Below are 27,440 nucleotides of genomic sequence, written 5' to 3'. Positions count from 1 at the left end.
AGTTAGAACTTAATTATAAATCATTTAAAACTTAATTATAAATCATTTGAGTCATAATTATATAGGTCCAATTAGTTCCTCCGCTAGCTCATTAAAACCAAAAATGAATTACATGTTGAATCAAATGAACATAAATGAGTAGAAATGATAAAGTTAGAAAAATGGGTTACATTCAAAAATTAATGTGGTTTCTCACTAAGTATGGAAATGACTTAAGAATTAATTTAAGTTTTTGAATTATTATTTAATTAAATAATTGAAGTTCGAAAATGAAATTAAATTTATTGGTCATTGTGAATCATTGAATATGAAAATTAAATATATGTTATCATAGATTCTATTACGATATATTTGTCATGACTTTAACGAAATTACAATTGAGTTGTGAAAATTATTTAATTAAAAATTAATTTATCTAATTAAATTAATTTAATAATAATATATATTTTGAGAAATAGAAAATATGTATTAAGTTCAATTAAATTATAAATGATTAGGTTAAAAGCTTCAAAAGCAAATATAATTTGACCCAATATAAGAGAGATCCAAAAACCCTTATTGGAGAGGTCCAAAAACTGCTCTCCTAGTTAAATTAGGAGACTAACTTTTCTATCAAATAAGTATTATTTGTATTCTACTAATTCAACTAAAATTCTTTTATCTCTCCCTATAAATAGATGGTACTGATAGAGCTAAAGAAAATACAATTTTGAAATATTGTTATTTTACCTAAAAAGAGTGAGAATTTATTTTCTAAGACTTAAAAATAGTGAGCTAAATATAGAATGTGCTAAAAAATAACTTTACATAATTAATTATACATAAACATTAAAATTTATTCCAAATAATTTTAAAATATTCCATTCATGATATATAATTTTTATTATCAAATTTTATAAAAAAATCTATTCAACAATTGGAAAATGATTTAATATATTTTAATTAAATATAAAATACATGTGCATCACAAAGAAATTATCTAATATATATATACTATATTTAAATAGCTAAATGAGTTTATATCAACTATCAATCAATCTCAACTCAATTGAGTAATTAATGAATATTTTTTATTTTATAAAATAATAAACAATATTACGAGGGCTTTTTATTATATAAATTCTAGAAAAATTACTTAGATAATATTTGAAAAGTCACCTAATAATTGGATTTAAGTATACTTGTAATTACATGTGGGTTGCATGTTTGGGTGGTAACCATTATAATTTGTGAGTCCACTGAATTTGGTTTAATTGAAGCACCAAAATACATTTTCCAATTATTAGGGGAAGGTGAGAATTAAAGTAATTACGCAGGTAATTTACACCTAAATCCAATTATCCATATGACTTTCCAGAACATAATAATATTTAATATTTTAACTTTATCATTCCAATTAAAATTTCATTTGTTCATAACATTAATTTTTAATACTAACAAGCCTTGGTGCAGCATCTGTAATATCTCAAACTCAGCCTAAATGTTATGACCGGATCTTGAGAGAATTAAATTAATTCGTTTAAAAGCTTTTGACTTAATCAACTTAGTTGTGCGTTTCAAAAGCTTAAAATTTAGTAGAACTCTCACAAATATTTAGGAAAAACTTAAGTCCGAAAACACTTATTTCAAACCTAGAATTTGAAAGTATCAATTTTGGCAAATCATTTCCAATTAACTCTAACTTTTGCTAAAAACTATTCATTTACAAAAAAAACACCTAGGTGATTACTTAATTATGTAGCAGAAAACTTTCAAAGTTTCAATTTTGAAATATGAATCTTAGTTTGTTAACACGTACGCTTTTTTCAGTTTTTACATTTAAAAATAACAAATACTGATGAATAAAATCAAACCAAATCAAAGCCCAAAAAATGGATTACAATCCCAAAATTCTAGATCAATTACTAATGTAAATCACCATATTTAATTAGCCGAGAAAACAATCAGAGCTCCCGCACACCGTCCAGTCCTAAGTATGAATATCACTTGAAATATATTAAACAAACGAGTAAGCTAGAAGCCCAGTGTGTGACTTGACACCACAAACAAAATTTTCTTATAACATACACAAATATAAATACCAACACAAAATTTTACTTATAATGTTCACATATACAATATCATATCAGAATGTCAGATTACCAGAAATATATATCAAATCAAAATGTCATATTTCCAGAAACATATACTAGATTAGAATGTCATATTTTTAGAAACATATAATATATCAAAATGTTATATCATATCGGAAAAAATCCTACCCCATCCAACTACACACCAGCTCCATCCAACCAATCATACCAAATAGGACTACAAGAGTCCATCCATCCAATCACACCGGGTCGTGGTGGTATACCACTTATGATGGTGCAACTAAGCTACCAGACAAACATTGTAATTTAACTGCCAAAATTGCAGTAATATTGCCAGAATATACTTTCTCCATCATATCAAAACTCACCCCAATGCCCATGTATAACCATAATAACATACATACATATCACATGAATGGTACGACATGCATACTTAACCATATCTTACAGATCATAACATATCATAGCTTATACTAACAGTTATTCCACATACCAGTGTCATGCATGTTTTTACACTTATATACTTTCAGAGTTATCAGAACACTGATCGCATATAAGTTTTTCAACTACCTTAACCATATCACAATTAACAGATATCACATTTCGAATCATATTTAAGCCAAACGGACCCTATAGAAGGTCTAATTACTCATTTCTGAGTCAAATAGGCTTAAATAAAAAAATTGAAAAATGGGCCCACAATGCCTGAATAGCAAGCCTGTGTGGCCCACGTGGCCTAAATGGCTAGCCTGTGTGGCCCACATGGCCTACCTAACCTACCTGTGTGATCACACAAGTCCATGTGTCCCATACAGCCTACAAAAATTGCCCTTGTAATCACACACGTCTGTGTGCTCTACACGACCAACTATACGCCCGTGTGGTACACACGGCCGACCACACGGCTATGTGACGCAGAGTAGTTTCGGAAACAACCTCTATTTTCGAGTTTTTTTGAGTTCTAATCGAAATTTTGGGTTAGAATCATACACTTGGTGTTATTTCTGATTGACCACACAATAATGCACTTTGAATCCTATATATGAAACCAAAATGTATTGATTAGCAAACATGAATTAAACCCAATACTAATACCGAAGCTTAAATTCGACAAACACTACTTAGCAAAATCAGTCCCCAAACTGATATTAACCTCCTTACCACGGAATTGACCGCAACTCCAAGCCGTATTTGACCACTAGAAGAGTTGATATTTTATGAACTTTACCTAAAAGAACCCAAAACAATTAACACCGAATGTTTACAAGAACATCATAAATTCCTTAACACAACAATAAAACAGAATTAACTCACCTTACCAACAAAGAACACACTTACGAGACTTATATTAGATCAAAAATACAAATTCCTCGCTCAGAACTCGGCACCAAAATGATGATTCGCCAAAGAAGAACAATAATAGGGAAACGACAATAGATGAACAACAATAGAAGTTGAAAATATGAACCAAAAAAAAAGAACAAAAATGAGGGAAAGGAAAAAAAAATGCCAAAAAGAAATTTACAGACACAAAAGAAAAATGGATAAAATAAAAAATGGGAAAAATAACTTAAACAAAAATGAGATAACAGATTAATGGAAAGAGTGGGGAGATATTTTAGGGTTAATTCAAAACTACCCACATCCCACTAAATCACATCAACTAACCACCCATCAAATTTGCTTAAAGTTCAAAATAAAATCAATTTCCACTTTGCACACTTAAGGACTCGAACACAAGATCAAAAGGGTAAGCTGAAGCCTTACCACTAAACTAGCAGGCTCATTCTTGTTTACAATTAAGCAAAAATAATTTATAAATTAGATTTTCAAAAATAGGGTTTTAGGCAAAATTTAGCAAAAATGCAAGGCAAATAATTCAAACTCAAAACTTCTTCTACACAAGCATAACACTTAATCACTGAACCAAATCACTTCACTTATTATAATTTCCACAACCTTTACTCAAAAACATGATGTGAATTGAATTGAATTAAATTGAATATAGATTGTATTAAATTGAGCTAAATTTACTCGTATAGATCTAGATAAACCAAATACGGAGCTAGATTGAGGTAAAGAAAAAGTAACGGATTAGTAGCATACAAGTTCACGAACATCGTCAAGGTAAGTTCGTGTAACTAAATTGTATATATTTATATGCTTGAATTTAACATTGTGTATGTGATTGCATTGTTGCTATGAATATGAAATTAATAGTATATCTGACAATGCCTGAAAAACATCAAGTCCCGATTGAATAAATGAAATTCGATGGATACATGATTTCCCATATTTGTTATGGTCCTGCATATGTTGCGGACACACTATAGATTGAAAGAGCGTCCCATTATCAGCCCTCTTGAGCTTCCCATTATATGGTTCTTGTGAGCTTCCCGTTAATAACTCTAGAAGCATCCCGATCAATTGTGATCCTGCATGTGTTGTGGACACGCTACAGCTCTTATGAGCGTCCCGTTATATGGCTCTTCGTGAGCTTTCCGATTAAAGGCTCTTCGTGAGCTTCCCGATATGGCTCGCTTGAACTTCCCAATACATGGCTATCCGGAGCTTCCTGTTTAATGGCTCTTTGGAGCTACCTGTTATTGGCTCGCATGAACTTCCCAATTATGGCTCTTATGAGCTTCTCATTATATAGCCCGGATAAGCTTCCTATTTATGGCTCACATGAGCTTCCCAATTATGGCTCTTATAAGCTTCCCATTATATAGCTCGGATAAGCTTCCTATTATATGGCTCTGATGAGCTTCCTATTATATGGCTCAAAAGAGAGCTTCCGGAATATATGCTTTAATGAGCACTTCAGAATATGAATTGACGAATTACGGATTTATACACTTCTTGTGTATTACCGTGTATCCATCAATATTTTAAATGGTTCAACGGACAAAGTTTTTATATAAGTTAAGGTGAATTTTGAATGAGATATTAGCTGTATACACCTAAAATCACATGGAAATTTGATATTTGATGAACTAATCCCTGATTCTTGATATACACATGAAATACATGACTAACATGTTGATGAAGTTTTGTGCTTAGGCTATTAGCCAAATTGCTTGGATGCATTTTGTATGCTTACCTTAAATGTAAAAAAATGGTAAGTTTATTTCCTATTATATGAACTTAATAAGCATTAAATGCTTACTCTATTTTATTTCCTATATTTTGTAGTAACTCGAAAACTCGTTAAGGTTGGAAGCTGGTCGGAGACACATCGCACTATGCATCAGCTCATTTTACTATAAATAGTAAATTAATTTTTTATTATAATGACATGTATAGGTTTAAATAGCCAATGTTGGCATATAAATGTTTTAGTTGTAATTAGCCCTTGGTATGGCTTATGATGAATGTGTTTTGATGTATATATATATGAGACAATGTCATGTTTGATATCAGTGTTAAATATGAATAATTGATAGTAAATTTCATATGTCTAAATGTATTTTTGGTCAAATAGGTAAGTTTGGATATATGGATTTATGAAGTAATATGTCATGCATAAGACTTGATTTTTGGCTTGGTTTAAATGTCTTGGATTGGTTTGTGTATGTGTTAAAGCGTTTATGTAGGTGGAAGATTAATTGGGTGAGAAAAGTGGCCTATTTTTGTCTACACGGGTAGAGACACGAGCGTGTTTCTCAGCCGTGTGTGACACACGGCCTAGCACATGGGTGTGTGGTTTGGCCGTGTGTCATCTGCATCTTTAAAATTTAAAACAGAATGCTCAGGACTTTTCACACAGCCTGGCACACGGGTGTGTAGCTTGGTCGTGTGACCTCTACACCTACACACGGCCTAGCACATAGGCGTGTGACTTGGTCGTGTGACCTAAGTCAGAGAGTTACACAGGTACAGACACGGGTTGGGACACGGCCATGTGCCCTATTTCGAATGCCCACACGGCCTGTGACACGGGCATGTCTCTTAGCCTGTGAGCCACACGTCTTGACCACACGGGCATGTGTATCCTGCATCTAGGAAAAACTTTGAAATTTCGCGAAAAAATTCTTTGAGTACCCGGTTTAGTCCCTACTTATTACTAATGCATATTTTGGATCTCAATGGCTAATTTAAGGGACAATATAAGTCATTATGAATGATTTATGATATGAATGTTAAATGCTATAAAATATTTGTATTTGATCTGTAAATTCCAGTAATGTTTCGTAATCCTGTTCCGACGACGGATACGGGTTAGGGGTGTTAAAATAACATTATTAGGAGACATGATTTTTTAATATAAAAAATACCAAAAAGTAATGGTGTCTATGGGTCGGGCCGGGCTGGGCCCAACCAAAATCTTAGGGTCATTTGTTAGTCTCGGCCCGAAAAATGGGTTAAAAATTTTGTCCAAGCCTAGCTCGGATAAAAATGCTAAATCACGGGCCTGACTCACCCGTATTATTTATATATATATATTTAAAATATATAATACATCAAATACACTAAAAATATTAAAATAAATGTTTCCCAACAAATTGAAAATAAATTTAAAAAATATGTATACTTAAATAACACTAAGACAAGTGCAACTTAACAAGCATATGCCTCTAAAATAGTAACAAAATTAACAATAAAACAAGATTTATACAATATCTAAACAATAACAACAAAATAGTAGCAACAAAATAATGAAATGGTAACAAAATAGTGAGAAAATAGCAGCAAAATAGTAAAAAAATAGCAAAAAAAAAGAGTATTTTTTTTTTACAAATTCAGGTCGGGCCAAGTCGGGCTTAAGCCTTATTTTTTTTGTCTAAGCTCATTTCTCAAACTTATATTTTTACCCAAATTCTCCCACTCTTTGAACGAGCCTTTTGCCTAACCCAAAAACAAAAATACAAAAATAAACATTACTTTTAATAAATATATTTATTACATAAAATTTTCATTAAAACCCTAAATTTGAAATGAAATTAACAAATTTATATTCAACCAATAATATATATAATCAAATAAAAAAGTAACATTTAAAACGTAATTTTTTTGGAAAGTTAAATTCTTTTATTAAATCATATATAAATTTATATTAAATTTATCCAAGACAATTAAAGCCAATTTTACTTTTTAAGTAACATAACCTTTAGTGTTATTTATTTTTTTGTTTTTCTAAGGAACAACAACAAAGTTGAAAAATCAATGACTCAAATTAAATTCCTACATTGCAGTTTTACTAAGCCAAATCTTTCTCTCTCACTCTCTCTCCCTTTCTCTCACCTAAACATACAAAACAGAAAAACCAAACACTTTACTTGCACCATGTCTTACCAAGTCCAAACCCTCCATTCTGTTTATATTTCAGTTGCCTTCTCCCACCTTTCTGCTTAAACAACAATAAGTTGGAGAAGATAAAAGAGAGTTATTATTACTTGGCCTTTTTATATACCAAAAAAAAGAAAGGTATAACTTATTATTATTAGCATCTCTTATCCAAAGTGCTGTTTTTCTTTTTCTTTCTTTTTTTGGGTTTTATAAGTGAATATATAATATGGGGTTCACTGGGTTTCTTCCAAACCAAACTGTGAATTCTAAAGTTTTGGCACTAGATCCCACCTTTTATTCTCCTCCTCCTTTGCATTGGTAGGTTTTCTGTAGGTAAAAAGTATAGTAGAAACATGTATTAAATATGTATTAAACTATCTAATTATTCCATTAATTATATTTAGTTTTGGAAGGTTTTCTTTTATTTGGTTTTGATCGTATATATGATCGACTGACTATTAATTACATGCATAAATAATATATTTATGCATATGAATGTTTATGTAGTTAATAAAATCTAATTGACTACTAATGATATAGATTTGGATTGGATTTCAGGGTTTTTGTTCTAAGCTTTTTTATTCTCTTCTACTACATATTTGATGGCTGCGGAGAGTGTCGGTTCATCAAGGACACCGGAAATTTCCGGGATCAATGGCGGTAATTCGAGAAGGAGCTCGTTATCATGTCCTTCTAACAACAAAGAAAGAACACTTTCTCTTTATCGCCGAGCTTCAACCGGTTCTTGTCATGATATCTGCAAACCGAAGAAGAAACATGAATCCGAAGAGAAGGCGCCTAAACTTCCCTTTCAGAAAAGGATCACAAAAAAGGCGTTCGATGAACCAAAATTGTTTGAGAACTTGGAGTTGCCACCCAAGAAGAAGATCGTCAAGCCGGAAACGTCGACCAACTCACCGAGTAGAAGCAGTTCCGCTGTAAATAAAGTTGTTTCGATGAAAGAAAAGGCGTCAATGGCAAAGGTTAGGGCCAAATATCCCCCTAATTCTAGAAGGCATTCCATTGATACCACTGATGTTGTTAACTTTGAGGATAAAAAGACATCTATGACAAAGCTTAAATCTTCACCAAAGTTGAAACCCGACGTATTCGATGCCGGTAAAGTCGTGAAACAGGACAGATCATTACCTTCGAAGAAAGTTCCATCAAAAGCTAATGAGAGAAGTTGTTATAAACGTTCTATTACTTGTTTGAAACCGAAAAATCAGGCCGAAAGAAAGAGTGGAATCGATGATATGAAGACGGGAAAAAGGAATGTAATAAAGGAACTTGCAGCATCACAAAAAGCTTCTTTAACGGGAGCTACGAGCCTTACTACAAGACAGTACAGGAATTTGAAAGTTGTACCTAAGCAGAAGGATCGGTACAAGGTCGAAAATGGCGAAAACGAGCAACTTCTCGATGAACACGACACGCTCCAGGAGAAAACCTTGTATGTTATCAAGTTGGAGACAGAAAATATGATGTTGGAATCCGATAAAAACGAAAATTGTGCTGCTGAATTGTCTCCACCTATTGTAGATGAATCCGGATATGCTGTGACCAAAGTTGATCATGACTCTGTCACTGAATACGGTGAAGATAAAACTGTAAATACGGAAGCTGCGGACAATTCGAGCAATAATGGTCCGTTGCGTCTCAAGTCCGGTCGAGGAAGAGAAACCGATGGTGACACAAATGACATTGTTTCAAGACACAAAGATGTGCAGGGGAAGATAGATGGAAAGAGTTTATTCAATAATGTGATCAAAGAAACCGCGAATAAACTTGTCGAAACCCGGAAAAATAAAGTTATGGACATAGTTGGTGCATTCGAAACCGCAATTTCTCTTCAAGACTCGAAACCGTTATCGAATGTTGCCAGTTGGTGAGCTAAGGATGAACTTAAACAATCGATTTATAGTATGATATTAAGAGAATAAATTGGTTATGGAGCTTTGGTCTGATTTTTACCATCTTTGGAAATGGTTCATCTTGTATCATAGAGTTATATGAAGGGTTTGCTTTTGTTTTGGAATTTATGCTATGTTGTGTATCATAAGTAAATAAAATAATACTAGAAGTCAAAATTTTCGTATAAAAAAGTCGAGATAAAATTATAAAATTTTGGAGAAAATAATACTAAATAATTATGTTAAAAAGTTTAGATTTAATAATTAACTTTCACAGTCTAAAATGCAATTATTCCATTTAATAAAAGTTTAACAATTTTTTTTAATGTTTTAACTTATGGAAAGGACTAAAATAAAATGTTCCCGTCTAGCCAAAGCCCCTGTTTGTTTCTCTCTAACTATGTCCTTGAATCTAATAATTTTTTTGCATATTTAAAAAAAATGACGTTACGGTAAATCTAAATTTAATAAAATGATTTTAATAGTTTTAATAGATCTCAAATTTTGAAATCTGAAAATAAATAGTCTAAAATTTAAAAATAATACTATATGGATTAAATTCAAAAATTATGAATAGTATAAGGACTGATGGCATATTTTAATCAAATAATATTATGTTTTAAAAATAAATTAAGAAAAAATCAATAAAAATAAGAAAAACAAACAAGTTCTTGAGGTTGAGAAAATGGAGAAATGGAACAGCCAATGAGAAGGTGCCACCGAAGCTAAAAAGATCAACTAAAATCCCAAAAAATTCGTTTCGCCGAGAGGGCTTTAGAATCTTTTTATGTGGACAGTATATTACTTTGTCATTTTACCGCTTTAGGTCCCGACAACTAACTGTAAAAAAACTAAAATCTCGGAACACTACAATTTTCCATCCCTTAAAGCACCTCCAATGATTCAATGCCACGTAATAAAAAGCAGTCCAGCTAAAAATATTTTACATTTCAATAGATTGTACGTGGACTGATTTAATTGGTCGTTGATGCATGAAGGAATATGTTAATTCTATGATTAAATTTTCTGAAAATATCTTCAAGTATTTTCCCCTTCGGTTCTTTCTCCTATATTCAACACTAAAAGCAGCCCTTCTTTTTGCTTCCTCTTCATTTCCCTTTCTTTGCAATTTGATTTCTTTGGGAGACTACTTTTTTTTCTTTTAATTTTATATAAATACCCTTTTTTTTCAATCATTGATTGAAACCCATTTTGAATTTCTCAATTAATTTTTCTTTTCAAAAAAATCTTGTTTATTGATTCAATTTTTTGTGTTGGTTTTTTTTAAGTATACGCTGAAAACCCTAATTTCTTTTCTTCCTTTTTTTTTTTTTCTGCAGATTTTGGTCTATATGTAAAGTTCCAAAGTCTATACTAAAGAGGAAGCTTCGTTCAATTTAAAAGTGAGAGAAAGAGCTTTGCCTTTGATCTTGCATTTTTTTTTCTTTTTACATTTTTGCTTTTAATGGTGTTTTTTTTTTCCCTTCAATTTAAATTGTGGATTTTGGAGAATTTAGTGAAGAATTGAGATGGGTTTTGTTTGGTTTTAGTGATTTGAGCTCAATTAGTACATTGGGTTTCATATTGAAGTGTCTTCCTTTTAGATCTTACTTTAGTAAGTTAAATGGCATGCATTGTTGTATTAAATCTTAAGAATCTAAGTTAAGTTCTTTCATTAAGATATGCAAACATTTGTAAAGGTAGTTATTGATAAAGTTTGTTTATGGAATATGAAGATTTTTGAAGTTGAAATGGAAATTTTAGTGTAATAATGATGGTTATTATAGCTTATTCCGAGCTTTCTTGTTCTCGAAATGGATGTTCTGAGGTACAAAAATGTTGCGGTTAACAATGATGTCTTGTTGGTTTGTACAAAACAGGACATATGATCATTGTTTCTTTTGCACGTATCAAGTGGGGGACGATACAATGATTATAACGAAGCAGTATCGTTGCGTACACTCGTCTAGTTGTCAATGCACGAAAGGGCATCTAAGTGAAGATGTGATTTTTCTAGTGTTTCAACAATTGAATTGGAATCCCAAGTTGATCGCCGCTCTTTCGTGTGTATGCAAATGGTTCGATGATCTTGCTAAGAGAGTATTATGGAAGGAGTTTTGCAAAACAAGGGCCCGAAAAATGATGCTTGATCTGCAATCTTGTGGAAGTCACAGTGTTGATGGGAACTGGAGAGCACTCGGAAAGTTGCTTATTTATTGCTCGGGATGTAGTGGTGGTCGATTGTTCAATAGTATTCAAATCCCAGGTCATTTTGTTTATAGGACTAGGTTCTCAAGGACATCGGGGAAGAGTTTCCTTTTACCACAATGCAGAACGGATGTTTTATGTGTCCGACCCTTGTGAACATCTCGACCAAGGGGATGATGGGGATGTGGGATTTTTCAGAGGTGTGTTCAAGTCATTCATGGTTTCAAAGGTTCGGAGGATGTTGATCGACAGGGGTGCCCAGCTTCATCCAACAGCGGTCTGCCCCTATTGTAAGGCAAAGTTGTGGAACATGTTACAAGCTAATATGGTACCGCTGACTGCAAGCTGTAAGTTAGGTGCTTACGAGGATTCTGTTGAGTATTATGTCTGTCTTAATGGACATATGCTTGGCATTTGCACCCTTTTACCTTTGTCTGATTCCGAAGAGGCATCTGAATCAGAGTGATATGTTGAATGCAAATCCGGTAATCTCTCACAGGGAGATTGTTTATATTGTCATTTGCAGATAGATCTCATGGTGGATTAGAGACAAGATCTTCATGTTTCTCCGGACCTGAAATCGAGCATCATAGCTCGGTCTCTACACTCTGGTATCTACTAGAATGAGTTATAAGCTAAATTGCTCTAACTATTTGCTTTTTGAATTATCCACCGGTTAACACAAGCATGCTTTTGTACATTTATGTGTGGCTTATATAGTGTTTGAATAGCTGATTGGTATCAATAAATCATTGAGTTAATGTTTACATGATTTATTCCCTTCTCTGTGTACTCATCTTGATTTTGAGGTTGTTTTCCGCAGACCTCCGGACCGGATTTGCAAGAGCCGAGAAAAGAGGTTTCCCGATTTTATCAAAATAGTAGTTTGAGTTTGAGTTCGAGTTAGACTTAGAAATTGACTTTATAACTTAAGATCTCAACATAAAACTTGTGTCATCTTAATCACTCTATGCTATAATTGGGATAAAGTACCATGGTGTCCTCTTAAGTAATTAGTAAGCATCAGATTGCATTTTATTCCTTTTACTGAAAAATGGTAAATTAATATTTATACGATAAATTAAAGAGTAAATTGGTCCTTTTTATTAAAATTTACATCTATTTGTATAGTTAAAATTAACGCCACTCACAAAATAACCAAATTCCTCATGTTGAGATCAATTTTTAATAGTAAAAATAGATTTTAATGGAAATATTTTAATGAAAAGTCAAATTATTTTATTAGATGTACTTTGAGTAAGGCTTAGTTTAATATTACTTCCTACTAGTGATTTTAGGCAAAAAAAAAATCACTTTTGAGTAAAAGTTAAAATTTTCTACTTCTGCTTTTGGCTAAAAAAATATTTTTATAAATTATTTTATTGTCTCAAAAGCATTTTTGAAAAACTCAAAAGCACCTTGTTTGCCAATATTTTTATTTTTAAGTATTTTTTGTCGTACTTTTTAGAAGCAATACGAATCTAATCTTAACTTGTGGATTTAGTACATATACTTTAATCTGTTGTAGTCTCTATACTTTTAGAATTTGAAAATTTAGAATTTGAAAATTTTAATATTAAACTATAGTTGCATGCATTGAAATTCAAAAATTATAACCATTCAGTTGATGAACGTGGACTAAATTTATAATTTTGTACACAATACAAGACTAATAACATAATTTAACCTAACAGATTTACTAAATTTGACCCAAATCCTTAATTTACACAGTATGGGGTTTGATTGCAGAATTTAACCTTGTGATAATATTTACAAATAAAAAATTTCATCCCACCTGTAAAACCAGCCCAGTTGATACTGGGTTACTAAATTAACGTGATAGCAGCTAATTTTGAGTTTTGACAGCCGTTATTCGATTTTTCATTTTCCTAATTGCTCAGAGCCTCTTAATTTGTAAAATTACGAATCAAACCATCACTTTCAACTAATACATACATACAATGCCCATAAGCCTAATACTGAGTTTTTAATTTGTAATATTATTATAATATTTGGGGTTATGGTGGTGGTTTCTAGCTATATATATCAAGCAGTTGATAAATCCTGCTTAGAATCTGCTGTTTCTGCTTCAGAGTCCACCCCTGATATGCTCATCCTTCCAATATTAACTGCATTGATTCAAAACTATGGAGTTAGGGGTTTTACCTGGCAACTTCAAGCTGCCATAGAAGTTTACATAAAAACAAATAAAAGGCAGCAGCAGATATCCAAACGTTTTACAGATTGATAACAAACAAGAGGTCGTTTCAGCTAGAAGTTTCAAAATGTTGAGGGGGCATCGGCTTTTTTAAAATAAGTCTTCAAAGTGTAGTCCTCCAGGCAGTCGATCCGGTCCGCCAACAACCGAAAATATTATCTCTGCGAGGGAGGGTTTTGTTTTCTGTGCTCTTTTGAGAGCCAACGTACTGTGAGCGGCTGCCCTGAGGGCCTGGCCTGGTTCACAGAGCCAGGAGCATCTCGACTGTACGTGGGTGTATGGCCACCTATGCTCAAGTGGTACCATATACCCCAACAGGTGACCTATATGACATAGGTTAGGGGTTCGAATTCCACCAAGGGCAAGACACTCATGTCACTTCTTGGTAGGTGGTTATACACCCATGTACAATTGAGGGGCTCCCGGATCCGTGAACCAAATCCTCAAGGCAACTGCTCACGGCACGCTAGCTCTTCCGGCAAAACCCTCTCAAGAAAGACAATACCTTTGATTGTTGGGGGAAACCGGATCAGCCGCCTGGAGAACGACACTTCCAAGACTTTTCCCTAAGGAGCCAATCCCCCTCTAAACAAACAATATGGAAAATGAAAATGAAGACTTAATTAGCTGAGGTTAAAACTGAAGTTGCCATGAAATCTAAAACATGTTGCCAAGTTCCATGTAGACAAATTGCAGCATTGTAAACAGGAGTTTCCCAAGGCCAGATTATTATTACATACCAACAGCATCAAGTCCAGATAATTTAGGCATGAACTGCTTTATATGTTCTTCAGCTGCTTTGTCAGATTTCAATGTCTCACACTCGAATGAGACCAATATCTTTTTCTTCCCTTCTTTTTCTTCAACCATATCCACAACATCCTTCTCCCAACTGTAACAAATATTAATATAAATTATACCCCAAAACAAGTACACTTCAAGAAAGTAGAAACCATGAACATTCCAAATGCATGTTTAGGGTTTTTAATTTTCTTATAAGCTTATTTGAAAAGCGTATCTAGAGAATGATAACATATCATATAAAGTCTACAAGATACAACCAATAAGAATGTAAAAGAATGCCACATTTATAACATTAGACATGGATAACTAATAGTAAAAGTATCATGCAGGCTCTTATATTAGGGGTCGAATTGCATTTTGCCCCTTTTACTAAAAAAAATGGACAAATTAGTCTCTACACATTAGATCAAAGAGCAAACTGGTCTTTCTGTTAAAACTTCCATTCATTTCTACTATTAAAAATCGATCCTTGTACATTTACATGAGAAACATGTGGTATGTCAACAACATCAGTTTTTAATAGTAAAAATAGATAAAAATTTTAATAAAAAGGGTTTACTCTTTGATCTAATGTTCAAGGACTAATTTACTCATTTTTTGAATAAATGGTACAATATGCAATCTGAATCATAATTCATGGGCCTCCATGGTACTATTACCAATAACTAACCTATGTTATTTGGACATGGGATGAGTATCGGGTACAAATACATCCCCATATAGATACTTAAAATTTTCTAACTTTTTCATAGAAAATCATAATCCGATATTCACGTCTGAGTATATAATGAATATAGGCGTCGGGTACATATAATTTTGAGTTAAATAAAGAGTTAGAGCAACATAGTAACTGAATATGCTACTTCGACTCAAGGTAAAAGTTACATAAGGGGTACAGGTTATGTATCCTTAAAGGTATACTCGATTTCTTTTTTTGCAAGTTTTGTGATATAATTCGAGGGTTATACACTTATACTTATGTCCAAATATATGTTTGATATGGATACTTAAAAAGGAAAATATTGAGCCAAAGAATTGTGTTTTAACCTTGGCTTACCCATGAGCATGGCTGATGTTGTGGAACCGAGCTGCATCATGCCCTCTACACTCTACCACCACAGTATGATCTTTCTTATTCTATCATATACTCAAACTAATTAGAGAAAAACTGAATAGATATATATATATGGCAAAAGTATCATGGAGGCCATTGTACTAGGAATTAGATTGCCTTTTGCCCCCTTTACTCAATATTTTTACTGTTAAAAACTTATCCTCTGAGGTACACGTGACACTATGTGATTATTCCGTCAACCATGCCAGTTTTTAACATTAGAAATGGATAAAATTTCTAATAGAAAGGACTACCATATATATATATGCGTGCGTGTGTGTGTGTAGAGAGAGAGAGAGAGAGAGAGAGATTTTGTGGAAAAGATTCATACATTGTAGTCTATGATTGTAAGCTTGATCAAGCGGTAATCCTCACCCCTGCTGCACTCCATCTCACAAGCCAACTCTTTAATCATGGAATGAGAGTTATAGGAGCAGTGCATAATTCCAAATCAAAATGATTTAGAAAAATTCATCAAATTAAATCCTAATGTTATCCAAACTCAGGATGAAGGTTCAAGATGTGTGCTTGACATGGATCAAATTTTTCCAAAGATTCCTTGAGGATTTTACTTTCCATGTTGAAATATGTGTGGGACATAAATGTGATGTCATTTTAAAATAAAAAAGAAGTGTGAAACATAACATTGATGATATCCATTATCCTACATCTCAACCATCTGCTACTTCTAGTATATTTTTGGAGGCTTAATGAAATGGCTCTAGAAAATTAAATTACACTCTCCATAGATACTATACATGCCCCTTTTCAACATTGCTTTGTGGCATTTCAGATTAAAAGCTGCATTGCACTTTTTATTTATTTTTCTTGGAAGTATCCGAATTTGACATCCATCTCTAATGTATATTCGAACATAAGCATAGAGATAAATGTAGGTTAAAACTACTTGAAAGGTCCCTGTATTATAGAGATAGACCAATTTAGTCCTTATACTATTAAAAGGAATCAAATAAGTCCAAACTGTACTGTAGAAAAAATTTGGAATGTTCTATATTCCAATTTCCCTTATTTGATTCCTTTTAATAGTAAAAGGACTAAATTGATTCATGTAATAGTAGAGGAACCAATTGATTCACCTTCTTAGAAGTGTAAGGCAATCTAGCTGCACTTTTGCATTACACAACTTAAGTTACTAATAGACATTTGCGTAACTAATGAACCAACACAAAACAAAGCAAAGGGAATAAAAGTACTAAACAAGCAATTTAACCCTTTTTTTTTTCATTGGTGAATTCATACAAGCCATTTGGATGAATATATAGAAAAAAAAAACTGATTTATACATGAAATTATTGAAAACCAAAAAGAACCCAGTTATTAGCAAGTTGAAAGAGAAGCAATGAGGATAAAACAAGAAGTAAAAAGGAAGTACCTGTGCCATGAAGACCATAACAGATAGATTGAGGAAGCTGAATAAAATGCCCTGAAAGGGACCCATTCGGCAATAATGCTATTGATGCTACTCCTTCCATTACTTCCTTTGATTCTTCATCTTTTCCTTCTTCAAAATCATCTAAATCCCATTAATAAAAAAGGTAAAAAATCAATTCTAAAAAGAATAAATAAAGAAGCAAGAAAAAAATAAAGTATACCCATTTTTTTATAATTCTTTGGAGACTGGAAACTGTTTTGTCAATATTCATTATTTGTAGGGTTGGTGAAGAGCTTAATACGGTGTGTTTCAAGAGCCTATCAAAATTATGTCGTTTTGGTTAGGTTAAATTCTACTATTAATCCCTACACTATACAAAAGTTGTGGATTTTGTCCCTATACTTTAATTTGATCAATCTTATTTTTTTACTTTCTTGGCCAATTTTAGTCCCTATATTTTTCGAATTTTAAAATTTTAGTATTCATCCAAATAGTATCCAATCACTAGTCATGTATTATGCCTACAATTACAGATTTAGTATATATTCTCTAATTGAGTCGTTCTATATCTCTACACTTTTGAATTTTAAAATTTTAATCTTAACAAAAAATTTGTGTTAATCTATTAAATAAATTTTTAGTGAGTACCATGTAGCACATATGATCAAATATTTAAACAAATGAATTTAACAATTATCATTTGTTGTGAACTTAAATTTTAAATTTTGAAAAGTAAATGGACTAAAAAATATCAAATTAAAGTGCAAGATTAAATTTACAACTTTCGTAAATCATAGGGACTAGTTAAAGAATTTAACCTTTTTTTTATTATCTTTATCATTAAAAAGAATTGAACTTTCTTTCAGCACCCACCGCTGGCTCCGAATGGTGTATCTTTAGAATCCCATAGATCTTTTTGCAGGTAATTGAATTTCAAGCTTTAAACTTGAATCGGGTCTTCTCCATTTGCTTATATAAGCCTCAAAGTTGAATTTTTTTGTTGTGTTCATGCCAAAATAATTCTCTGTTTCTGGTTTCAAGCTTCAAACTTGAAATGGGTCTTTTCTATTTTCTTATGTAAGCCTCAAAGTTCAAACTATTTTTCGTTTTTATGCCAAATTAATATACTTTCTTGGTACAACAAATAATGGTCTATTTGTTAAATAGTTAAGATGGGGGGTTTTGCTCAAGTAATTTGAGTATTATTTAGTTATGGGGGAATTGTTGAGGAATTCAGCTTCTTTTGCTATAATAGCAAATGGGTTTGGATTGCAGTTTCATTCATGTAACCAAAGTAGAGATACTGTTTGCTTTAGGTGTTCTAATGGCAGCTTCAATGGTGGTTTGCCTTTGAAAACTCACAAAAGGCTTGTACTGAAATGTAGGCTAAACATGGTTTTGGTGCCAGTTTATGAATATGTTCGATTTAGTCCTTTTCCAATGAACATGCCAAGGATCAATTTGCAATTCAAGTCCACCAAGATGGGTAATAGAGTTAAAGTACTGAATATGACTGCTAGTTTTGAATCTGAGTTGGATTCTAGTCAAAATTTGCCTTCAACAAGTTCAAATGGGAAGGACCTTGTTTATGATAGTAAGGTACATTTTTTGGAAGAAAGGAATGAAGAGGAATTATCAAGAAGAATATTGATGCTTAGTAGGTCTAACAAGGTTAGAAGTGCATTGGAATTGTGTAAATCAATGGAGTTTTCGGGTCTTAAACCTGATGTTCATGCATATAATTCTCTTCTCTCTTGCATGCTCAGAAACGGGCTACTCAATGATGCTTTGCGAACTTTCGAGTTTATGAAGAACAATAAAGTCATTACAGGACATACTTACAGCATAATGCTGAAAGCTATTGCTGATACTCAAGGTAATGATGCAGCTTTAGATATGTTTGCGGAATTGGAAAGGGACTCAAAACTGAAGAAAGATTTTGATATGGTTGTTTATAATACAGTTATATCGATTTGTGGAAGATCAAATAATTGGGTTGAAACCGAGGGGTTATGGAGAAGAATCCAGGAAAATGGTTATATAGGAACACAAGTCACATATTCCTTGCTAATTAGTATTTTTGTTCGTTGTAATCAATGCGAATTGGCAATTGATGCTTACACTGAGATGATTCGAAACGGAGTCGAACCCCGTGATGACACTATGCATGCTATGATTAACGCATGTGTGAAAGAAGAGAAACGGGATTTAGCGTTATCTATATTTCAGAAAATGTTGGATGATGGATTGAAACCGAATCTAGTAGCTTGCAATGCATTGATTAATTCACTTGGAAAAGGCGGAGAGATCAAATTAGCTTTTAAAATCTATGATATTATGATATCTTTAGGTCATAAACCAGATGATTTCACATGGAATTCATTGCTTGGTGCTTTGTATAGAGCAAACCGACATGCAGATGCTCTTCACCTCTTTGAAAGAATAAGACAACAGAATGAACTCATAAGCCTTCATCTATACAACACCGCCTTAATGTCGTGCCAGAAGCTTGGTTCATGGGATAAGGCCTTACAGCTTTTATGGCAAATGGAAGGTTTGGGATTGTCAGTTTCGACCACATCGTATAATCTTGTCATCGGTGCTTGCGAGACTGCGAGGAAACCGAAAGTTGCATTGCAAGTTTATGATCACATGATTCATCAAAAGTGTGTTCCAGATACATTTACTCATTTATCACTAATAAGAAGCTGCATTTGGGGATCTCTTTGGGCTGAAGTGGAAGAAATTTTAGATGTAAGCTTACATTTTCGATGTTTCGTTGTTTGAATGAATTTAGTGGCATTTTACCTCTTTTACTCATAAAATGGGCAAATTAGTCCTTGTATGTTAGATCAAAGAGCAAATTAGTCTCGTGTCACGTGTACCAGTTTTTAATAGTAAAAATGAATAGAATTTTCAATAAAAGGGTCAGTTTGCTCTTTCATCTAACATAAATGAACTAATTTGTCCATTTTTTGAGTAGAAGAGATAAAATACAATCCCTGCCCTCGTGGTACTTTTATCGAATTTAGCTTGTCCTCGTTTACTTAATCTTCAAGCAATTTTTCACTAAATTTGGTGTTCAAAAGTCATTTAGAAGAAGGGTGATCTAAGTACAAATCCCAATTGAATTTCTAAAGATTGACATTTTAACATTTACCTTCTTTCTCTTTTTGTGATTTACAGGGACTTCCACCAAATGTATCTCTTTACAATGCTGCTATTCAAGGAATGAGTTTGAGAGGCAAAGTTGAATCAGCAAAGAAGCTGTACTTCAAAATGCAAAAGAATGGTCTTAAACCTGATGGCAAAACAAGAGCTTTGATGCTTCAAAACTTGCGAAAACATCGATTTAAAGCGAAGAAGTTGACCTGAGGCCGGATTTTTCTCCGGTTATTCATTGTTTGCGTCCAACATCCATATCTGATACATATCCACACATGATAGCAAAAACAAGAGCATTAATGCTTCGAACTTCTGAATGCATCGATTTAAAGATCAGAAGTTGCCCTAATGTAACTTCGATCTTTTTTTCTTTTCTGAAAAATTCTTGTCCAATGCATATTTAGATACGATGACAAAACAAGAACATCGATACTTCAGAACTTGCAAAAAGACCGATTTAAAGCAAAGAAGTAGCCTGGTTCTTCATTTTTCTTGATATATATCCAGATATCGGTACGTAAATATGGCAATTTAAGGACTTCAATACATGTTTGTATCTGATACTTATGTGGAGAGGTAAGAGAAAGATGATCTGACCATAGAGTTTTGTTCAGAAATCTCATGGAGTTAGGTTTATGGGCATTGTATGCATGCATGTTTGTATGTTTTGTATTAGATGAAAGCAGTGGTGGAGCTAGAAATTTTTTTTGAGGGTTCGGAATTAAATTATATGCTTTTACAATAGAAAAATATAATTTCATCATTTTAATAGTTTATATTTTTATAATTTTTAAGGTGTTGAATTAAATTTTTATGATTTTAAGGGTTAAAATTTTTAAAATTTTATAAAATTTTATCACAAAGGCACTTGATGAAAACTATTAAACAAAGAAGTGGTCAAAACTGTTAAGAGTTAAATCATTATTTGGGTTTAAATTTGACAATAATTTTTATATTGGGGTTTGAAATTTTCTTTATTCAAATTAATCCCTAAATTTAATAATTTTCTCACATTAAAGTTTGAATTAGGCAATTATTTTCATATTAGGGTTTGAATTTTTTTGTCCATGTTAATCTTGAACTCAACATTGTTTTCACATTGGACTTGAACTTTAAAATCTTCAAAAAATATCAAGGGCTAACTTAGACAAAAAAAAACTTTAAGCACTAATGTGATAATAATTATCAAATTTAAGGATTAACTTGAAAAAAATATTCAATCCCCAATGTAAGAACAGTAACTTAGTTCATGGACTAACTTAAATAAAAAAAAATTCAAACCACAAATAGCTACCAAATTTAAATACTAAAAATGATTTAACCCTAAATTAATACAAATTATCCTAGGAATTTAAGCCAATAACAGTACCATCATTATATTTAAGGTTAAAATATACTATAAGTCCCTATATTTTTCAGAATTTAAAATTAATTTTTACACTTTTATTCTTAAAATTTAATCCTACTTTTTAGATTTCAAAATTCAAACTCAATCTTTAATTCTTTTAAATTATTTTATTAAATTTAAATTTATTACATCGTGTTTTTACTTCCATTATTACTGAGTTTTTTTTTATTTCAAAACATTACACTAATCAATTTAACAAGAAAACTTAATAATATTAATAATTAGACTAGAATTTTAAAACCTAAAAATAAAAAAATACAAGCCACAAGAAAATCATCACTTAAAAGAATATATAGATATAGATATAACTGTTGATTTGGGACTTACAGAGAATTCATATACAATGCAAAACTGTGTAATACTTACAGCATTTAGGGAAAAGAAACTTAAAAAGTTATTCACTTTCAGACAGTTTGTGATGAAGCTTCTCGACTGCCAGTTGCTCAAGTATCCAAATCATTGTCTGAGTTTCTTCCAACTTTCAGACAGTCTGAGATAAAGCTTCTTGACTGCCAGTTGCTTGAGTATCAGAATCATTATCGAGTTTCTTGAAGACTAGCTTTTGCTGGGGGAGTTGACCATTTGCGAATGCAGTTAGCTCGGTGTCTACTAAGATCGTATCCTCATCTTTGAACTCTCCTCTCAATATGCCTTTGGCAAGTTCGTTTTCAACGTTCTGCTGAATCACTCGTTTCACCGGTCTAGCACCGTAATTTGGATCATAACCAAGATTTCCGAGAAGTTCAACGGCACTGTCTGTTACCTGAAGTTTTATTTTCCTATCTGCAATCCTATTTTGCACACGTTCCAGCTGTAAAACAAATATGGATACGAGGTTAAAGCGGATAAGCACAGATAAATGACATCATCGGCTCAACGGTGTAAAAAGGAACCGATAAACTTACCTGTAATCTCACAATACTGTTTATTTGTTCGCGGTCCAAAGGTTGGAACACTATATACTCGTCAACACGATTCATGAACTCAGGTCGAAAGATAGCTCTTGCAGCTTCCATTACCCTCTGCTTGATAGTTTCATAAGCTAAGTCTTTAGGTGTGTCTTCTTCCGAGTTTAGAATGTATTGTGAACCCACATTCGAAGTCATAATGATGACAGTGTTGGTAAAGCTCACGGTACGACCTTGTGAATCAGTGACTCTCCCATCATCCAAAATTTGAAGGAAAACATTAAATACATCACCATGAGCTTTCTCAATCTCATCAAAAAGAATTACAGCATAGGGCCTCCGGCGAACTGTTTCCGTCAGCTGTCCTCCTTCTTCATACCCAACATAACCAGGTGGAGCACCTATAAGTCTTGAAACCGCATGTTTTTCCATATACTCACTCATATCGATTCGAACAAGTGCTTCTTCCGTATTAAACAAGTAAGATGCAAGTGCTTTAGCTAGTTCCGTCTTCCCTACACCAGTAGGACCCATAAACATGAAACTGGCAATTGGACGACGGGGATCTGAGAGACCAGCTCGAGATCGTTGAATGGCCTCAGCTACGGATCTGACCGCAGGATCTTGACCTACGACACGTTTATGCAACACTTCTTCTAAATATAATAGTTTCTCCCTCTCAGATTGTTGAAGCTTGGAAACCGGTATGCCAGTCCATTTACTAACTACTTCGGCAATATCGTTTCCGGTAACTTCTTCTCTTAGCATCGATTTTCCAGATTTCATATACTCATCTAATTCTTTTTCAGCTTCAGCAAGTTGGCGCTGCAAAGAGTTCAGACTTCCGTACTTCAGCTCAGCAGCTCGATTGAGATCATACTCCCGCTCGGCCTGCTGAATCTCAACATTGACCCTATCAATCTGTACCGAGTAAAACAGTTAGTTGACTACCTCTCAAGGACAATAAACGGCAAAATGTATGGTGGCTGAAAATAAAGCTTTTTACCTCTTCCTTGATCGACTGAATGTTTGTCATTACAGACTTCTCATGCTCCCACTGTTCAGTCAACTCGGACTGTCTCTCCTTTAAGAGCGCCAACTCAGCTTCAAGGCGGCTCAGTCTATCTCTTGAAGCTTTATCAGTATCATTTGTGAGAGACAACCTCTCCATTTCCAACTTCAGTACCGAACGATTAATCTCATCGAGGGCAGTAGGTTTTGAAGTGATTTCCATTTTCAATTTAGCAGCTGCTTCATCAACTAAATCAATAGCTGCAAATCCAAAAACCATATATTAGTCCGCAAATACGAGCATCGCCAACTCAATAATACCTGTTTATTTATGTTCGCTCATATATTACCTTTGTCAGGTAAAAATCGGCCACTAATGTAACGGTCAGACAAGATTGCAGCGTCCACGAGTGCACTGTCAGAAATACGTACTCCATGATGAAGCTCATATCTCTCACGAAGCCCCCGGAGTATAGAAATTGTATCTTCTACTGTTGGTTGATCAACATAAACCTGCTGGAAACGACGTTCCAGGGCAGGATCTTTCTCAATGTATTTACGATATTCATCTAGAGTCGTTGCCCCGATACATCGCAGTTCTCCCCGACCAAGCATAGGCTTCAACAGATTGCCTGCGTCCATTGCACCATTGGTGGCACCTGAAATAGAATACCATTTTCCACAGTACACAAATCACATATTATCAAATATTGGATAAACAACCGATAAATCTAAAAACACAATGAAAGCCTTACCTGCCCCAACAACCGTGTGAATCTCATCAATGAAGAGGATAATTTGGCCTTCTGAATCAGTGACTTCTCGAAGTACAGCCTTCAGTCTATCTTCAAACTCTCCTCGATATTTAGCCCCAGCTATGAGCGCACCCATGTCGAGTGAGATAAGCTGTAGAAAGAAACCGGTTTATTAGCATTAGCAACATTGTGATTCGAACACCCACCCCCACCCCCAACCTGGGTTTTCTTCCTGGAAAGAAAGGGCTAGATAACTTCACCTTACGGTTCATCAAAGCCTGAGGGACATCCCCTTGAACGATTCTTTGGGCAAGCCTGTTAAAAGACATAGAATGATAATGTAGATAATGTAGAAATTAAGCTAACACTAACTGCAAAATGCTAATTTCTGCAAATTGACTTATGTTGGGACTTTTTTTTTAAGGACCAATGTCTTACCATCGGTATCCGATGCATAGCTAGATACAGATTTGGGAATATGATCTCTAAAGACTGCATACATAGACGTCTCTTAAAATTTTGAACTCTTAAAATTTTGAACATATCCATGTCAGACCCAAACCCAAGTCCAAGTCCAAGTAACATAGCATATACTGAAAGTTCACGGTCTTGTTTCATTGCAAGGCCATTTACAACTATGAAGCTGAAACTTAAGTGCTTACCCTTCAGAAATTGCAGTTTTACCGACACCCGGTTCACCAATGAGCACAGGGTTGTTCTTTGTCCTCCTAGAAAGGATTTGAATGCACCTACGTATTTCATCATCTCTTCCAATAACTGGATCAAGCTTTCCTTCTCTCGCCATTGCTGTTAGATCTTTCCCATACTTCTCCAACGCTTCATACTTTCCTTCGGGGTCTATATTCGAAGTCGAAACGTCAGGAAAACAGAAAACATGCAGATAAACCCCAAGAACAAATGAGCAACCAAAAACACCAAAGCCTCAAGAAGCAACGTTATGACATTGAGAATTGAGTCAATCCCATAATCCACTAAAAGGCACCGATATACGAGGATAAACAAAAAGGTCATACCAGTCATCCATGTGGGTAAAAAGAATATGATTCAGACTCAACAAATCAAAAATGTTGAGACATTTTTGCACGAGACAAATGCAAATGGTTTGGTTAATAGGATGTAAAGAAAGAAAGGGGAAATTCTGTAACCTTGGTCGGTAACTGACTGACGTCCCCTAATAGATTCTATTGCGGATTTCAAGGCTTGGTTGGATATCTGGAAATCCTTGAACAACTGCTTCCCGAAACGCCGATCTTGTGTAAATCCAAGAACCAAATGCTCGACAGAAACAAACGAATCCCCGTACTCCTTTTTGTACTCTCTTGCTCGCTGGATCAGTGCTTCCAAATCACGTCCTAACATTGAACCAGCAGATTCACCCAAAACCTAGTAAAGCAGAGAACAGATATTATCAAAAAACAGCACTACCTAATCCACAGATGAAACTAGGAAAACGGTGAAACGTGGAGGCAAGCAATGTAGTAAAGTTCAAGTATCAATTGGTTAAGGTTAGATACAAACATATGTGAGAGGAGTTACCTTCGGCTGGCGTTGGATGAACTTATCAGTCGCTTCAAGAAGGCGAGTATTGTCAACTCCGACTTTCAAAAATATTCGCCGAGCAAGACCGTTCTTCTGCTCCAATAGAGCTTTCATCAAGTGTTCAGTCTCCACTATTTGATGCTTGTTCTCTTTAGCCACATCTGGTGAAGAAACAATGGCTTGCCAGGCCATTTCAGTGAAATCCTGTTGTGTAATCTGTCACAACATCCCAACCCCAACTCAGCAAAAAGAATTCACAAAAACAATTACATAATAAAGCAAGCTACTTCACACTAAGTTGACTAAGCCATATTCAAAAATGGATACGAGGATATAATCAAGATATCTAAAACACATGAAAATATAAGAAAACTATTGAAAATTCTTGAGGGGGGTCGGCTCTCTTTCTGTAGAAGTCTTTGAAGTGCTGTCTGTGAAGAAACCAATTGAACCCTCAAATAATGAAGGTATTATGCCCTGGTGTCTATACTTGGTTTTAGCCCCGGATTTGTCTCTTTACTCCGAGGAAAGCACAAAGGGATTCAAGTCGTTTGGCAGGAGCGTTAATCCATGAAGGAAATGTTTAGCCTTTAGTCTTGGTGGGTTTCGAACCCCACCAAGGCCAAATGTTAAACATTTCTTTGGTGTACTAGAGGCACTCCATGAATCCGTGTGGCTCTCCTCGGAATAAGGAGACAAAACCTGGGATTAAAACCGAGCATAGACATTCTGGGCACAATTTCTCCACTGATTGAGGATCTGATCCGCTGCTCGATGAACGACAATACTTCTCCCGAAAGAGGGCAGACCCCTCAACAAACATACTCGTAACCAACAATTACAGACGAGTACTAGCATCTCTACATACAACATTCGCACTGAACCAACGAAAATCACTGAAGAAGCAACTCAATATCAATACAGATTCAGTCTCTTTAACACTAATTAAACTAGAATTATTAAAACAAATCATGTTCCTCTACTTAAAAAGAAAAAGTCCAGACGATGCATCTAGAAATAAAAAAATAAAAAACTATCGGCTACTAACAAGCCTACCTTCCCAGTTGAAGCTTCACAACGAACAACGAAAGGCCTTGAAGAAGTCCTTGAAAACCTCTCAAAAACCCCATTTTTCCTTAACTGAAGTGGTTTAAAGGATTTCAATGAATTGGGTTTTGAAGGAAAGCTCAAAGAAAGGCGTGGGTGAGTTAAAAGGAGATTGTTTATATTAGAAACAGAACGTGTAGCACATAAACTGAAACCATTAACAGACGCCATTGAAGTAGTAGAAGAAGAAGCCGCCGTTGTTGGACTGATTTAAGTTCAGATTTCAAAAAGATGAAATAAGTTCAAATGAATTTAACAAAAATAATCGATGGGCTTTGCGTGGAATAAGGGGGAAAAAATGAACTCGTAGCGTTCTAGTTGCTGTCTCTCGGCTTTTCTCGAAATCCCTCGGTTTTGGTTGGTTTTACTCTGCGTTTTTTGTAGTATGGGGATGTCGTTTTAAGAAATGAAAGTTCTGTTCGGACATGTATAAGGTTTAAGTGGAGAGAATATCGGTAATCATCTATGTTCTTACACGTGGCTCTTATTTTGTG

General features: G+C 33.9%; 4 protein-coding genes and 1 pseudogene across 7 annotated transcripts; 3 read left to right on the top strand and 2 right to left on the bottom strand.

Moving 5' to 3' along the window:
- Window positions 1-7,984: 7,984 nt before the first annotated feature.
- Window positions 7,985-9,274, top strand: LOC108455685 (uncharacterized). The gene has a single exon (XM_017754218.1). The coding sequence runs from the start codon at window positions 7,985-7,987 to the stop codon at window positions 9,272-9,274; it is 1,290 nt and encodes a 429-aa protein (XP_017609707.1).
- Window positions 9,275-10,303: 1,029 nt separating this feature from the next.
- LOC108454270 (EID1-like F-box protein 2) lies at window positions 10,304-12,279 on the top strand (annotated as a pseudogene).
- A 1,008-nt stretch (window positions 12,280-13,287) lies between these two features.
- LOC108454615 (uncharacterized) lies at window positions 13,288-17,316 on the bottom strand. Of its 4 annotated transcripts, none has more exons than XM_017753135.2 (6): window positions 17,253-17,316; window positions 17,033-17,173; window positions 15,971-16,044; window positions 15,583-15,662; window positions 14,462-14,613; window positions 13,288-13,632 (listed from the first exon to the last, which is right to left on the bottom strand). In XM_017753135.2, the coding sequence occupies exons 1-6, from the start codon at window positions 17,254-17,256 to the stop codon at window positions 13,550-13,552; spliced, it is 534 nt and encodes a 177-aa protein (XP_017608624.1). In that variant the 5' UTR covers window positions 17,257-17,316; the 3' UTR covers window positions 13,288-13,549. The 4 variants fall into 4 exon arrangements, with proteins under 4 accessions (XP_017608624.1, XP_017608626.1, XP_017608625.1 ...); XM_017753137.2 differs by having other exon boundaries at window positions 15,573-15,634; XM_017753136.2 differs by having other exon boundaries at window positions 17,033-17,161; window positions 17,253-17,312.
- Window positions 17,317-17,905: 589 nt separating this feature from the next.
- Window positions 17,906-20,667, top strand: LOC108454452 (pentatricopeptide repeat-containing protein At3g29290). The gene is made up of 3 exons (XM_053018737.1): window positions 17,906-17,954; window positions 18,418-19,786; window positions 20,219-20,667. The coding sequence occupies exons 2-3, from the start codon at window positions 18,425-18,427 to the stop codon at window positions 20,405-20,407; spliced, it is 1,551 nt and encodes a 516-aa protein (XP_052874697.1). The 5' UTR covers window positions 17,906-17,954; window positions 18,418-18,424; the 3' UTR covers window positions 20,408-20,667.
- Window positions 20,668-21,881: 1,214 nt separating this feature from the next.
- Window positions 21,882-27,397, bottom strand: LOC108457088 (chaperone protein ClpB3, chloroplastic). The gene is made up of 10 exons (XM_017755921.2): window positions 26,896-27,397; window positions 25,837-26,055; window positions 25,446-25,683; window positions 24,942-25,137; window positions 24,540-24,594; window positions 24,280-24,430; window positions 23,875-24,183; window positions 23,520-23,785; window positions 22,511-23,434; window positions 21,882-22,416 (listed from the first exon to the last, which is right to left on the bottom strand). Exons 1-10 carry the CDS (start codon window positions 27,115-27,117, stop codon window positions 22,087-22,089), a joined length of 2,910 nt encoding a protein of 969 aa, XP_017611410.1. The 5' UTR covers window positions 27,118-27,397; the 3' UTR covers window positions 21,882-22,086.
- Between the last annotated feature and the right edge of the window lie 43 nt (window positions 27,398-27,440).

Source organism: Gossypium arboreum, chromosome 9 (genome assembly GCF_025698485.1).
Source record: "Gossypium arboreum isolate Shixiya-1 chromosome 9, ASM2569848v2, whole genome shotgun sequence".
In the NCBI taxonomy this organism is placed as follows: Eukaryota; Viridiplantae; Streptophyta; class Magnoliopsida; order Malvales; family Malvaceae; genus Gossypium; species Gossypium arboreum.
Note: the sequence above shows the minus strand (reverse complement) of the source record. Positions and strands in the feature narration are given on the sequence as shown.

Bases quoted from the DNA above. Each gene is read 5' to 3' on its own strand.
- LOC108455685 (XM_017754218.1), top strand. From the start codon at position 7,985: ATGGCTGCGGAGAGTGTCGGTTCATCAAGGACACCGGAAATTTCCGGG.
- LOC108454615 (XM_017753135.2), bottom strand. The intron at 16,045-17,032 runs GTACTTCCTTTT...CCATGATTAAAG, and splicing joins TTATGGTCTTCATGGCACAG to AGTTGGCTTGTGAGATGGAG. The intron at 15,663-15,970 runs GTATGAATCTTT...AGTATATGATAG, and splicing joins TTACAATCATAGACTACAAT to AATAAGAAAGATCATACTGT.
- LOC108454452 (XM_053018737.1), top strand. From the start codon at position 18,425: ATGGTTTTGGTGCCAGTTTATGAATATGTTCGATTTAGTCCTTTTCCA. The intron at 19,787-20,218 runs GTAAGCTTACAT...TGTGATTTACAG, and splicing joins AAGTGGAAGAAATTTTAGAT to GGACTTCCACCAAATGTATC.
- LOC108457088 (XM_017755921.2), bottom strand. From the start codon at position 27,117: ATGGCGTCTGTTAATGGTTTCAGTTTATGTGCTACACGTTCTGTTTCT. The intron at 25,684-25,836 runs GTAACTCCTCTC...CTGCTTTACTAG, and splicing joins TCATCCAACGCCAGCCGAAG to GTTTTGGGTGAATCTGCTGG. The intron at 24,431-24,539 runs GTGAAGTTATCT...TTCTTTCTACAG, and splicing joins AGGCTTTGATGAACCGTAAG to CTTATCTCACTCGACATGGG.